The 12,276-nt window shown below is 35.1% G+C and overlaps 1 protein-coding gene across 1 annotated transcript; it reads left to right on the top strand.

Moving 5' to 3' along the window:
- Window positions 1–1,225: 1,225 nt before the first annotated feature.
- On the top strand, window positions 1,226–3,758 carry LOC113355303 (probable glutathione peroxidase 5). The gene is made up of 6 exons (XM_026598130.1): window positions 1,226–1,464; window positions 1,554–1,630; window positions 1,727–1,788; window positions 1,873–1,991; window positions 3,096–3,263; window positions 3,352–3,758. The coding sequence occupies exons 1-6, from the start codon at window positions 1,408–1,410 to the stop codon at window positions 3,388–3,390; spliced, it is 522 nt and encodes a 173-aa protein (XP_026453915.1). The 5' UTR covers window positions 1,226–1,407; the 3' UTR covers window positions 3,391–3,758.
- Window positions 3,759–12,276: the final 8,518 nt, after the last annotated feature.

Below are 12,276 nucleotides of genomic sequence, written 5' to 3'. Positions count from 1 at the left end.
GAATATTAGAATATGGCAGATATCATTAACCCTACAATATTGGGTTGTGTATTTATTATCTTCCTTGATGGATAATAATAGTGATTGTTTTATGGGATATCGAAATGAAACATTTGAGGATAATGGTCAGCCGCATAAGGAATTTCAAACGGTTGAGCATCAGCCTCTTAGTCTCCACTATGACACATTCCTTCGCATGAAGCGAGTTGGGTGACTGAACGAGTGTTCTCTTTGCATATATAGTAACACCTAGATTCTTTTTTTGATCAAAATTCCTTAAATTTTAATGAGTACTCTCATTCCATACTTTGCTCTATGAAAAGACTTTTGAAATAAAAATCGAGTTTAGGCTTAGTCCTATGGGCTAGATATCTAGCTGCTAGATTGGCCATCCACGTCAGCATGGGCAACCTCATAAGTCCTATGGGATGGCTAATCTAGCAGCTAGATTAGCAGCGGGACCACCATATAACGCCGAACGGTTCGGCGCTTTAAATCTCAGCCGTTAGATCAGAAAATTTTCTCCCAGCGCTGAACGATTCAGCGTTTAGACCACTTTTTGAGCGCCGAACGGTTCAACGTTTCAATCTCGCTGATAGTTGGACTGCGAGCACCTGTTAGGAGAGAGAACTATCAACTATCACTGTTAACTTTTTTCCAACACTTATTTTTTAGTTTGCAACACTTTTTGGCCAATCTATCACTCCAATCTAGCCCATATGACTTAGCCTTACTATATGAGCCAGTACACTTGGTCTTCCAAAATATTCTTGTTCGTTTTATTGTCATGAACAATTCCGAGGATATTGTTTTCAATTATCACATTAACCGAAAAGATTATAATTTGAGTCTCTGATTAAGAATAACCAATCAAAAATTCAAAATCTTTTTGGAAGTATCATTACGCTTGGTTTTCCTATGCATATATTTCTCCCAAAATAATAGAATTCATAACATATAAGGATAAGTCGATATCACCATAGTACAATAATAATGTTATTGGGTGATGATATCAATAATGACCAGAGTTCGAAACTTATCGGCACACGGTTTTTTATCATGCGACCAAACAAATAAGTGAGAAAACAAATAATAGAAAAGAAGAAAACTCCAGGGGTGGGCTTGGGAGTGGGGGGGATTCACCCTTATCGGGGGAATATGATTCACAAGAATGAGAGATTTCCATCCCACCATCCAAAACCATGTGTCCATTAAAACCAGTTCAATTTAAGAACCAAAACGTATGCAATGCAAATGTCGGTTTCTAAAATGAAAGCTCATATTGACAGAGATTTGTTTTTACAAATTAATGACCTACCTACATAACAAATGGTCACCAGCACCTCAATTCTATCTTCTTCTTCATATTCATCAAATCAGGATTAAAATTTGTGATTTTCTGGAAAAATGGGTGCTTCAAGTTCCAGTTTTTTAGAAGAATCTGTGTATGATTTCACTGTTAAGGTTAGAAATTTCATCCTCATTTCCATGTTTTTTTCAATAAATTCTTCGTTCTCTTTTTAAATATTTTGTTGTTGTGATGTTGGTGGCAGGATAAAACGGGTAATGATGTTGATCTTAGCATCTACAAAGGAAAAGTTCTTCTCTTTGTTAATGTTGCTTCCAATTGGTACAAATTTCTTCTCAAATTTTGGTTTTGGTTCTGATTTTTTTTTTTTTTTTTGTATGTTTTTGATTTGGGTTTGTGTTGTTGGAAATGAAACAGTGGGTTAACAGATGTGAATTACACACAGTTATCAGAGATTTACACCAAATACAAAGATCAAGGTATGGTTACAAAAATGAAAAAATTGTTAAAAAAAGGGATTTGTTTTTTGTGATTTTAATGTATTTTTGTTGTTGGGAGTGTAGGTCTTGAGGTATTGGCATTTCCATGCAATCAATTTCTGAAGCAAGAACCAAAATCAGCTCAAGAAGTTGAGCAGTTTGTATGTACAAGGTTCAAGGCTGAGTTTCCTGTATTTCAAAAGGTAATGATTTAACAGGTATTTTTGTTTTAGTGTTGCTTCTTCTTAGAACTGAATTGCAATATGGTTTGTATGGGAACAATTAGGAGAATTAGATACCAATATTACGAATTCTATTTCTGACGGTGTCCTAGTTCATGCTAGAATTCTTGAATAATTAGTGTAATGATAAGCGAACTGATAGTAATAATTAGTGGGACTACACATTACACAGGAAGAAGTACAGATAAACCTCGAGAACTTGTAAGATGATTATTATTGTTTAGCATGCTTCTCTGGTAACCGTGTCTTATGCTTGCTAATATTGTGGGTAAACGATTATGATTGACGAGGTTTTGAGTTTATCAGTCTAAAATGTAATTTGCTCGTAGTATTTACGTTTCCTGTAATTTGGGAGGTGCACTATGTAAGAAGCTCGTAATTCTGGGTGAAATCCAGAATTTTGAAGGGAAACTAATATCTGTTTGGATTTAAGTTTCTTACAATAGACAATTAGAGGTTAACAAGAATAGTGTCGTCCGTATGTTAAAGCTTGTGTAAATAATACTGCTACCTCTTCGCCTTTGGCACCATAAAAAGAAATTAGAAGACCTGTGATAGCGTTGACATCATCATAATGCTATGACCCATACAGATTTATCTCAATGCTAATAGTGCATTTTGTCATCATTAAGAAAAGAAAATAAATTGTGAAAGGGGAAGGTGCTAGAAGTTTTGTTATACAGTTACTCTGGCTTAGAATGGCCTTAATGTTTTGAGGAAACAAATGAAGTTTCTTAAGGAGAGTTAAGTTAAAGGGTAAAGAGAAAACATTTAATGATCAATAACAGTTTTTGATAAGACTAGAAAAACCCCATTACTGCTCGTGAAGGTCTATTGGAACCAATTTCGTAGAAATTCATGTGTACAACTTCTTCTTATGTAATATCTGTAATTATTATTAACTTCTTACTTCGTTCATCTTTTTTTTCCTTGCTTCAAAAAGAAATCTTGTTTTTTCCGTCTCTTCTTGTTTTGTTTTTGTTTCAGAATAATACTTCACCTTACCCTCAAATTTACTTGAATTTGACTAAAAAGTCAGCTGTTTTACTTGCTGTTCTTTATCAGGTTCGCGTGAATGGTACGACCGCAGCACCTGTTTTCAAGTTTCTGAAATCGAAGTCATCTGGGAGTCTAGGATCGAGGGTCAAATGGAACTTCACCAAGTTTCTGGTTGATAGGGAAGGCCGTGTCATTGGCCGTTATGCGCCAACAACACCCCCATTTGCGTTCGAGGTTGGTCTCTCCTTCTCTCTATCTGTATAAATTTACTTGTTATCTTCATTTATTTACAGTTTCTGGTTACATGGTTTCTCAACTGCAGAAAGACATTCAAAATGCACTGGAGTCGAAACCAAACTAATTGAGTGTGCACTCAAGTTCAATTCTTATAAGAATTGAATCCTTATCCTTGTTAGTGTGAAATTGTGTATAGTGGTGTGCGGTTGAATTCCATTTCTCTTCTACGTTCTTCTTGTACGCCTTAATTTTGTTTGTTCATAATATTATTTATTTTTGTTCGTTGTAAAACTGTTGTAAAATATTAGTGTGATGAATGATTTTAACCAGCAGTATCAATTCTGCAAACTCTGTATCAGCTCAGGCTCTGCAGAGACTGGTTAGTATAGTGGTGCCATGGCACAGCTGGTTCGACTCAGCTGGGCCGTCCAGAACTTCTCTGTAATAGATGATTCCATATTATATAATCTGACAGCTAGAAGTTTCCCCCTAGCTCTGATATTTTGTTAGGTATGGGTTCATCAAGGTGTAGACAATGAGGTCTCTCAACAAACCCCTGTCTACCCTACCTGTACACTGTCAACCTCAACATGAGCATAATATCTTGATGTGGGATGTTTCACAACAAATGCCAGACATAACTATATAAACTCCAATAGCCCATAGATTCATTGGTATTAGTCCTTAGGTGTTAATTGTGCTCGGTTCACCATATTCATTGTTATTCAAGGGTATACTGGTATTACCTGGTTACATAATCTCAAAACGTGGAGAAGCAGAAGTCATAAGCAAAACTATTTTGTCTCACAAAAAGCTGACTTTTCAACTTCTAAAAATCGATTTGAAATATTAGTCAAACTGACTTCTGACTTTTTGACTACCAAGTTATTTTTCGAGGTATATGTGGTCGAGCGGGCATTGAATCTTGAACTCGAATGGCTAGGTCTGGATCAGTGTTAGGCTAGCTTCTGCCTTTATCCTCGTGGGTTCATAAAGACTTAGGGTTCCTGTCAATTCATAATGAAACAAAAGCTTCAATGTTCACACGTGAAATCTCCAGTACTCTGGTAGATATTTCCTATCAAAAACATAAAAAGATGATGACCAAGTGCAATTACCAGGCCCCTACCCACTCCCAAATTCTCAATACCTGTCTCCTAATTGTTAAATGACACTTCTGGCCGACGGCCCCGCAAGGTGCAAGGGTCCTCGACCAACGTTCAAAATTCATTGTTTTAAATAGCCTTACTTTTCTACACCCGCTACGCCCAAAAATGTTGCCTTGTAAAAGCCATGCACAAAATGAACCTCCATTATGCATACACAGGTATGCACGGTTGCCTGGTTGGGGTGGCATAATGTATTTCTTGCCAATCTTTTGGAGGACACTCATTGGTGCATGGCTGTTCACACGTGGAACTGACCCCTCTGGTAGAATCTTTATCTCGATCCGTAGACATCGAAGAATATTTGGATCGACACGTGTCGAACCGTCGACCCAACACCAGAGGGACATTTGAGGTGGGAAACTATTGAAATGTCACCCTCCCTGTCCTGATGAGACATTGATTGTAGGGTTCGTTTTCGCACTCATGGAGAAGATAAGTGCAATGTCCATATCTACTTCATCAAAGCTTGGTTGTCAATGATGCAAAATGATCAATTCTTGCAACATTACCTTCTTAGCTAGCCTACTTAGACCAAGTATATATGACAATCAGAGAGACAATGTACACGTGATATAGAGACGTTCTGGATGGTACGATGGACCCGTCGATGACGACTCCGGTGTTCACACGTGGGTCTGATTTGATACCACAGCATGATCATAAATTCTCATGATAAATTCAAGCAGATTGGATTAAGGGTTTAGCAATTAGGAGATAGTGAAAGGAAAACAAAAAGGGAAATGGGGAAGAGATATGAAAAGTTCAAGAAAATGGTGAAACAATACAGAGGGAAGCTGTATATTATGAAAGTGTGCATTGGTATGCTTTTATGTTGGAATGAGCATTACTCTTCACAAGAATCTGTTGAGTTGTTTAAGACTTGATAAGATAATCACTTGTCTTTCTCTTTACATTATAGTTTTGCAGATATGTGTATATATATAGTATGTATGATCCAGTGGAATTGTAGGGGAAATCTCGAATCTTGACAATGTGAATCTCTTTGCATGAATTATTATTATTTATTTTTTTTATTTTTTTTGTAATGAATGCAATGTAAGCTAATGCTTAATTGCGAAGTTCTTATTACTCATCTCAGTACTGCTCTCGCTCAAGAAGGAATTTGAGTTCAAAAACAGCTTTTGGTGGACAATTTTCCACATTGCCGATGATAGTAGGCTCTGGCAGGTTATGTGCCGGTTGTGTTTTTCCTCTTATTAAAAGTAATCTAGTGTAAATAAGGTGTGAGAATTATGGTAATATACTTGTGTACATATTGCGGACCACTGTAGGGCATGGTTGGATACAGGGAGACACTGTGCACATTGGCAATAATGTGGTGTACTACTTGAATGTGTCAATGTGAAGTACTGAACAATCAAGTTAATACCACAAGTGGTGTTTTACGTTGACACTATTTTGGGATCTTCCTTTTTTAGTCGAGCAAATATTCATGATTTGAATCATTGATACCACAGTACAAAATCTATTGAATAGTGTTTATTCAGAAAACAAAGATCTCGAAATAACAAAAGTAGCTTAAGACTGTAAAAATCTTGCTGGAAATGTTTTGTCTTGTGTCAAACAGGAGAAACAATGGTAACCATTTGAATGAGGTTAGTAGAAATAATCATTTAATCACATAATTCCTGGGATTTGGATGCTCTAGTCCTCCCTTCCCTAGCTCAGTACTCGATAGTCCAAAAATCTCCCGGTTAGACTGTTTGGTCCAAAGTTTGGACGAGTTAGTCCATACTAAGCGGATTCAAAAATTCTTACTACTGAAATGGCCTTTCTTTATAGAGTTACATATATGAACGAGTTTTTTATTTTTGGATCTCACATTTTGGAGTATGAGATATTCAGATAGAGAGAACAACCGAGAGAGATCTTGGAAGTGATATTGTTGGATTAAGTCGTTTCTTCATCAGATTTTGATCTCAGGTTAGTTTTTGATCAATTTCTTCATCAGATTTCGATCTCAGGTTATTTTCTTGATCAATTAACTTTTGTTCGTTTTTGTTTATTTCTACGAAAATTTTTATTAGATTTTTCTTTAATGCATCATACGAAATCAAATTGGTGCTTGATCTTTTTTATTTTGATTTGTTTATTTGTTAGGTTTTTTTTTCATGCAACTCTTTTGATTCTTTTTTTTTTTTTTTTTTTTTTTTTTTTTTTTTTTTTTTTTTTTTTTTTTTTTTTTTTTTATGTTTTTGGATGTATGATATGAAATAGGTCGTCCAATCTTAGATTTTTGATATTTGATTTCATCATCTTTGTGTTTTATTAAGACGCTGAAATATATTTCATGGTTATTTCGTTTTTCTTATTTTTGATTATATAGAATATGTGTACTTTCTTGTACACTGTATATGTTTTGGTTTCTGGTGATTTTAAGGCTGATTCAAAAATTAATTATCTCATATATTTAAATGTGATTCAGATCTTTTGTACGTGTTGGTGGATTCGATTTTGATATCCTTTTTAGATGTGACTCAGATCTTTTTTGTTTGTAATTGATTTGTCAGATGTGTTGGTTGATCCTAAGAATAACCATTTTTTGAGATATTTTATACGCGATTTAGATCTTTGATGTCTTCATCTATGTTTTTTCTATATGTTTATCAACCATGTTTGAGAAGGTTGTGCATGCTACCTTGAATCATGGGGAACGTTCGACCCTATTTGGTAGATGTGTACAATGAAATCCTCAGCGATGAGTGCATGAGTTGTTTTGTTTGAATCAATTATCTATTTTGTTATTTTTATGTAGATGTTTGCATAATTGTACACTAGTATGCTCTGTCTTGAATATGTGTCATGTTTTGTGGGTATGGATGCTAGATTTCGTTATTTATCTGTGAATGCGTACATGCTTGTACACTGAAATATTGAATGTGTGGATTTTTACTTTGAATCATGGTGATCATTCCGCTCTATTTGGTACATGTGTACATATTAATTTATACACTGAAATTCTCTTTGGTGAATGCATAGGTTGATTAAATAAATTCTCTACTTTCTTATTTTTTTGTAGATGTGTACATACTTGTATGCTCAGGGATGGAGCCTGGACTTATGTACCATGGGGTCGAACAAATTTTGTTCTAACATTCGTAGGAAAAACATTTTGATCGATATGGAAGTTTACATGATTTAAGCTTACCATTTCACGATAGCACCATTAATATCATTCTAAATACGCCAATCTCGACGAAAGAATTATGCACAGAGAGAGTTTTTCGGATAGTTAAGAAGATTTAAATGATAAGATTATACGCTTGCCTCACAGTTTTACTAATATTATTGTTAGAGCATTGCTCGGTAGAACTCGCATGCGTTGCTATCTCAAGCATGTTTGTCAATATTAGTGATCAAAACTATATGTCTTGATTTCTAGTATACTTATGACTAAGTCTCGGTCTAGGATAGTTAGGCATAGTTGAGCTCTAGACTCCATGGAGATTATCTTGCAAAGACGAAGAACTACTCAAGGAACCAGTGGAACTTCATCCGACCAAAAGGTATGTGGAGACTTGAACTCATCTTGTCACTCAAAAGTCTATCTACTCTATCTCCTACTCTTGAGACAAAAGTCGTATAAGTATGATAGTTTTCATACATACACATTTGTTATTTCGAGCCGAGTTTACTCGCCTATCTTTTTCTCGAAATACGTGTTGGTAAGCTTTTGCTTTAACCATATTTATCTTTACCCATGACGAAAGTCATGATGACGTTTCAATCTTGAAAATAACTTTAATGACGATAATCGATTCTTTACGTCTAACGACTGTTATAACATTATAGAAGAATGTTTCAATGATTGAAATGTAGAGTTGAGAATATGTAACCACCTATGGATGTAAGAATATAATGTGTTCGCACATTAGTGTATAATCCATGGGCCGGAGACCAAGTGCGTGCATATGTGTGCATGTGGTATTGGTGAAGGAGACAGGTTGGGTACGCGTACTGGCGGAAATTCACGTTCGTGAAATTCTGATGAGTTTGAAGTTTACGAACTCAAAAACCAGTCACCTTAGGTACGTGTATGGGAGAAACTTTTTTACCCGAAAAAGTCTGTTGAGCTTGGAAACTAAAATCAACTCAAAATCCGGTAGCTAAGGTACGCATACCCTTACGCGTACCCAAGCTAGTTATTTCTCAAATCGGTAGTTCATGGACTTAAAACAATAAATTATAAGGAATGCAACCGTGGATATATTGTTCATGAATTGAGTTAAATGAATCAAACCGATTTTGTTTCAATTGTGTCTATGTATAAAGACCTAAGCAATTGAACAAATCTTGAACTAGTTCTTATGAGTCATTTGAACTAGTTATGAGAAAGATGAATACGGTTAATATGAAAGCACTCATATGGCTAACCATTGGTCAACCATTTGTGAACCAACCAATGTACACGTTTAGGTACGGTTATTCAAACCTAAATGGATACATTTCATTTGTGTGTAACAAGCTAAGTTTCAATCTAACCGTTGAAAGATATTATCTTGGATAAATCAGGTTTTTCATCTAACGGTGATTATTGAATGCTTTGTTACCAAGGTAACCTAGATTGCAAACCCTGATTTGGAACTATATAAGGAGACGTCTAGCAACTGTGCAAAACTAATCCCCACACCTCCTGTGTGATACTAGTTGGTTTGCTAGAGTCGATTCTCCTTTAACCGTAGGTTTGTTTTCGAGATCCTGTCGATTAACGACTGAAAGACTTCATTGGGATTGTGAAGCTAGATGAAACTACTTCTCTTGTAGTTGAGCGATGTGATCTTGCCATTTTCTATCGTACGAGTTCAATTGAATAATTGACTTGAGATTATATCTCCGATAGGGCAAGATAAAAAGAAATCACAAACATCTTCATCTCATCGTTTGTGATTCCGCAATATCTAGTTTTGCTACCATACGATTTAGATTATTGTGAGGTGATTGATAATACTAGGCTGTTCTTCGGGAATATAAGTCCGGTTTATCAATTGGTTCTTGTTCACCTTGATTTTTATCAAAAGACAGAACAAAACTTTTAGGTTTATCTGTGGGAGACAAATTTATCTATCCTTGTAGACTTTTCTGTGTGATACAGATTTGTTTACTAAAGTCTTCGACTTTGGGTCGTAGAAATTCTTGATTGTGGGTGAGATCAACTAAGGGAATCAAGTGCGTAGTATCCTGCTGGGATCAGAGATGTAAGGAGCGCAATTGTACCTTGAATCAGTGTGATATTGATTAGGGTTCAACTACAGTCCAGACTAAAGTTAGTTTGTAGTAGGCTAGTATCTGTAGCGTCTTAATACAGTGTGGTGTTCAATCTGGACTAGGTCCCGGGGTTTTTCTGCATTTGCGGTTTCCTCGTTAACCAAATTTCTGGTGTCGGTGTTATTTCTGTTCCCTCATTATAATTGAAATATCACAGGTTGTGTGTTGTATCGATCAATAGTGAAATCCAACCTTTGGTTGTTGATTGGATATTGATTGATCCTTGGATATTGGTCTTTGGTACCATCCAAGTTTATCATCCTTGTATTTGATAAAGACTCGCAAATTCTTATTTGCTTGAGTAAAAATCAAATCAAGTGAGAGAGATATTAACTCCCCGATATACTTTTATCTAGATTGAGTCTGACTGTCTAGTTGATTCTCTAGAAAGTATATTAGAGTTAGTCCATACAGATTGGTAATCGAAATATTGGGTGAGGTTGTTAGACCCCCGGTTTCAATTATTGCACCCACAAGACTTGGAAAATTACATAAAATCCATATGGTTTCCTATTGTAATTCAAAATTTTGTAGGTGCAAGTGGGGCGTCCTTTCCTACTCCACGTGTATGCTAGTATGCTTTGTGATATATGCATGGCCTTGTTTGTGGATATGGATGCCAGTATTTGTTACGTATTATGTATATATGGACATGTTTGTACACTGAAATTCTTCATGATTAATTTATGGCCTGTCATGTGGGTATGGATGCTAGATTTTGTTAAGTATTTGTAGAGGTGTACATTTTTGTACACTAGTATGCACTGCGATAAATTGATGACCTGTCTTGTGGGTATGGATGCTAAATTTTATTAGGTTTCTATGGAGGTCAGGAGGTGTACATATTTTTACAGCAGTATGCTTTGCAATGATTTGTTTTAAGTTTATTCTTGATTTTAAGATTGTCGGAATCATGTTTTCAGTGTACATAGTTGTGCACATGTTAATTGTTAATGTGCACGTAGTTGTACATATGTTGATGTATGTACACTTGTTGATTGTTAACGTCTACATAGTTGGTTTTATATGTATTAAATTTAGAGACTCATAATTTCAAAATGGTAGAGCGCCCATGCCTATCACAAGGTATGCGGAGGTTGATGGTTCAAATTCATCTGAGTTTCAAATTATGTTTGTTGAAAGTGGATAGTTATTGGTGCTTAGGTAGTCGATTCAAGTTGTATGTGTGTACAAACCGGTGCACCTTATCTTGTCTCATGAATATACGGTATGTATTATGGGTATGAATGTTGGATTTTTTGGATTTCATTGACGTGTACATAGTTGTACACCATTCTCTCATGAATTTATGGCATGTTTTGTTGGTATAGGTGTTGGATTTTCTGTACTTTTATAGATATGTACATCATTGTCCTGTCTCATGGATATATTGCATGTTTTGCGAGTATAGATGTTGGATTTTATGGACTTTTGCATATGTGGACATAGTTGTACACCAGTGTAAATTAAAAAATATAACAAAATAAAAATATATATAGTCATATGGGTACTGTTTTTGTAGATCTCGGAAAGAGCTTTCCGAATATACAAAGTTTGCGAATTTTGGACGAGCGGTTCGAAAGATAAAATAAAATTATGTTATTCAAAATTGTTGATATCATCATGAATCACGTCGGACTAAATTATAAATTAGGAAGGTTTTTTGTGTACTTTCCATATTTCAAATAAAAAAGTACTAATTTGTTGATATCATCATGAATCACATCGGACTAAATTATAAATTAGGAAGGTTTAGGGACTAACTAGTATATTTGGATGGGATTTTGAACTAGATTGTATTTTTCATATGATGTTATTCGTAACGCAAGTAATAAGTCGTGCTCAACTAATTTGATCTCTATTTTTGACCCAAAATATGTTTAGTGACCAATAATTTACCCTATAATCTAAATTTTGTCATTGTGATCCAAAATTTGTATCGTGACTCAACATGTAAACCAAAGTTAACTTGTGGCACGATAACTTAAAATATGTATCTTTAACTCAATCATTTGCATGACAACAAAAAATCCATTGATATTATCAAAATAACCCAAAATCTAGCAGTGTTAAAAAATTACTTGAAGGTGACTCAAAGACTATCTAGTGACACAAAACTAAGCTCATGACCCAAAACTTATTGTGGCCTATAGTTTGTACCATATTTATCCATTAATTGACATGTAACCTACAAATTGTTATGTTGCTTAAAACGTATAAATTGTGACCCCAAAACGGTGACGCGACTCCACCTGGTGACTCAGAAAATATTGTGCCCTAAATTATAGCGCTTGACTTACAATTATTGAGTGTGTGTTATAATCAATATGATGTGTAATCCAAACATAACCACGTGCTTCAAAATTTGTGTCAGAAACCAGAATTAGATAAGTGACATAATATGTGCCTCATCCCATAAAATTTCACGTGAAGTAAAATAAGACTATGATATACTATTTGTTCCTTAACTTAAGTATTCCCGATACCCGAATTCGTATAGTGTCAGAAACTACATCATGACTCGGAAGTTGTCCATAAGGATTTAAATTTTTTTA

The sequence above is a fragment of the Papaver somniferum genome, chromosome 3 (genome assembly GCF_003573695.1).
Source record: "Papaver somniferum cultivar HN1 chromosome 3, ASM357369v1, whole genome shotgun sequence".
Lineage (NCBI taxonomy): Eukaryota > Viridiplantae > Streptophyta > Magnoliopsida > Ranunculales > Papaveraceae > Papaver > Papaver somniferum.
The sequence above is the reverse complement of the archived record's forward strand: the minus strand, read 5'-3'. Positions and strand labels throughout refer to the sequence as shown.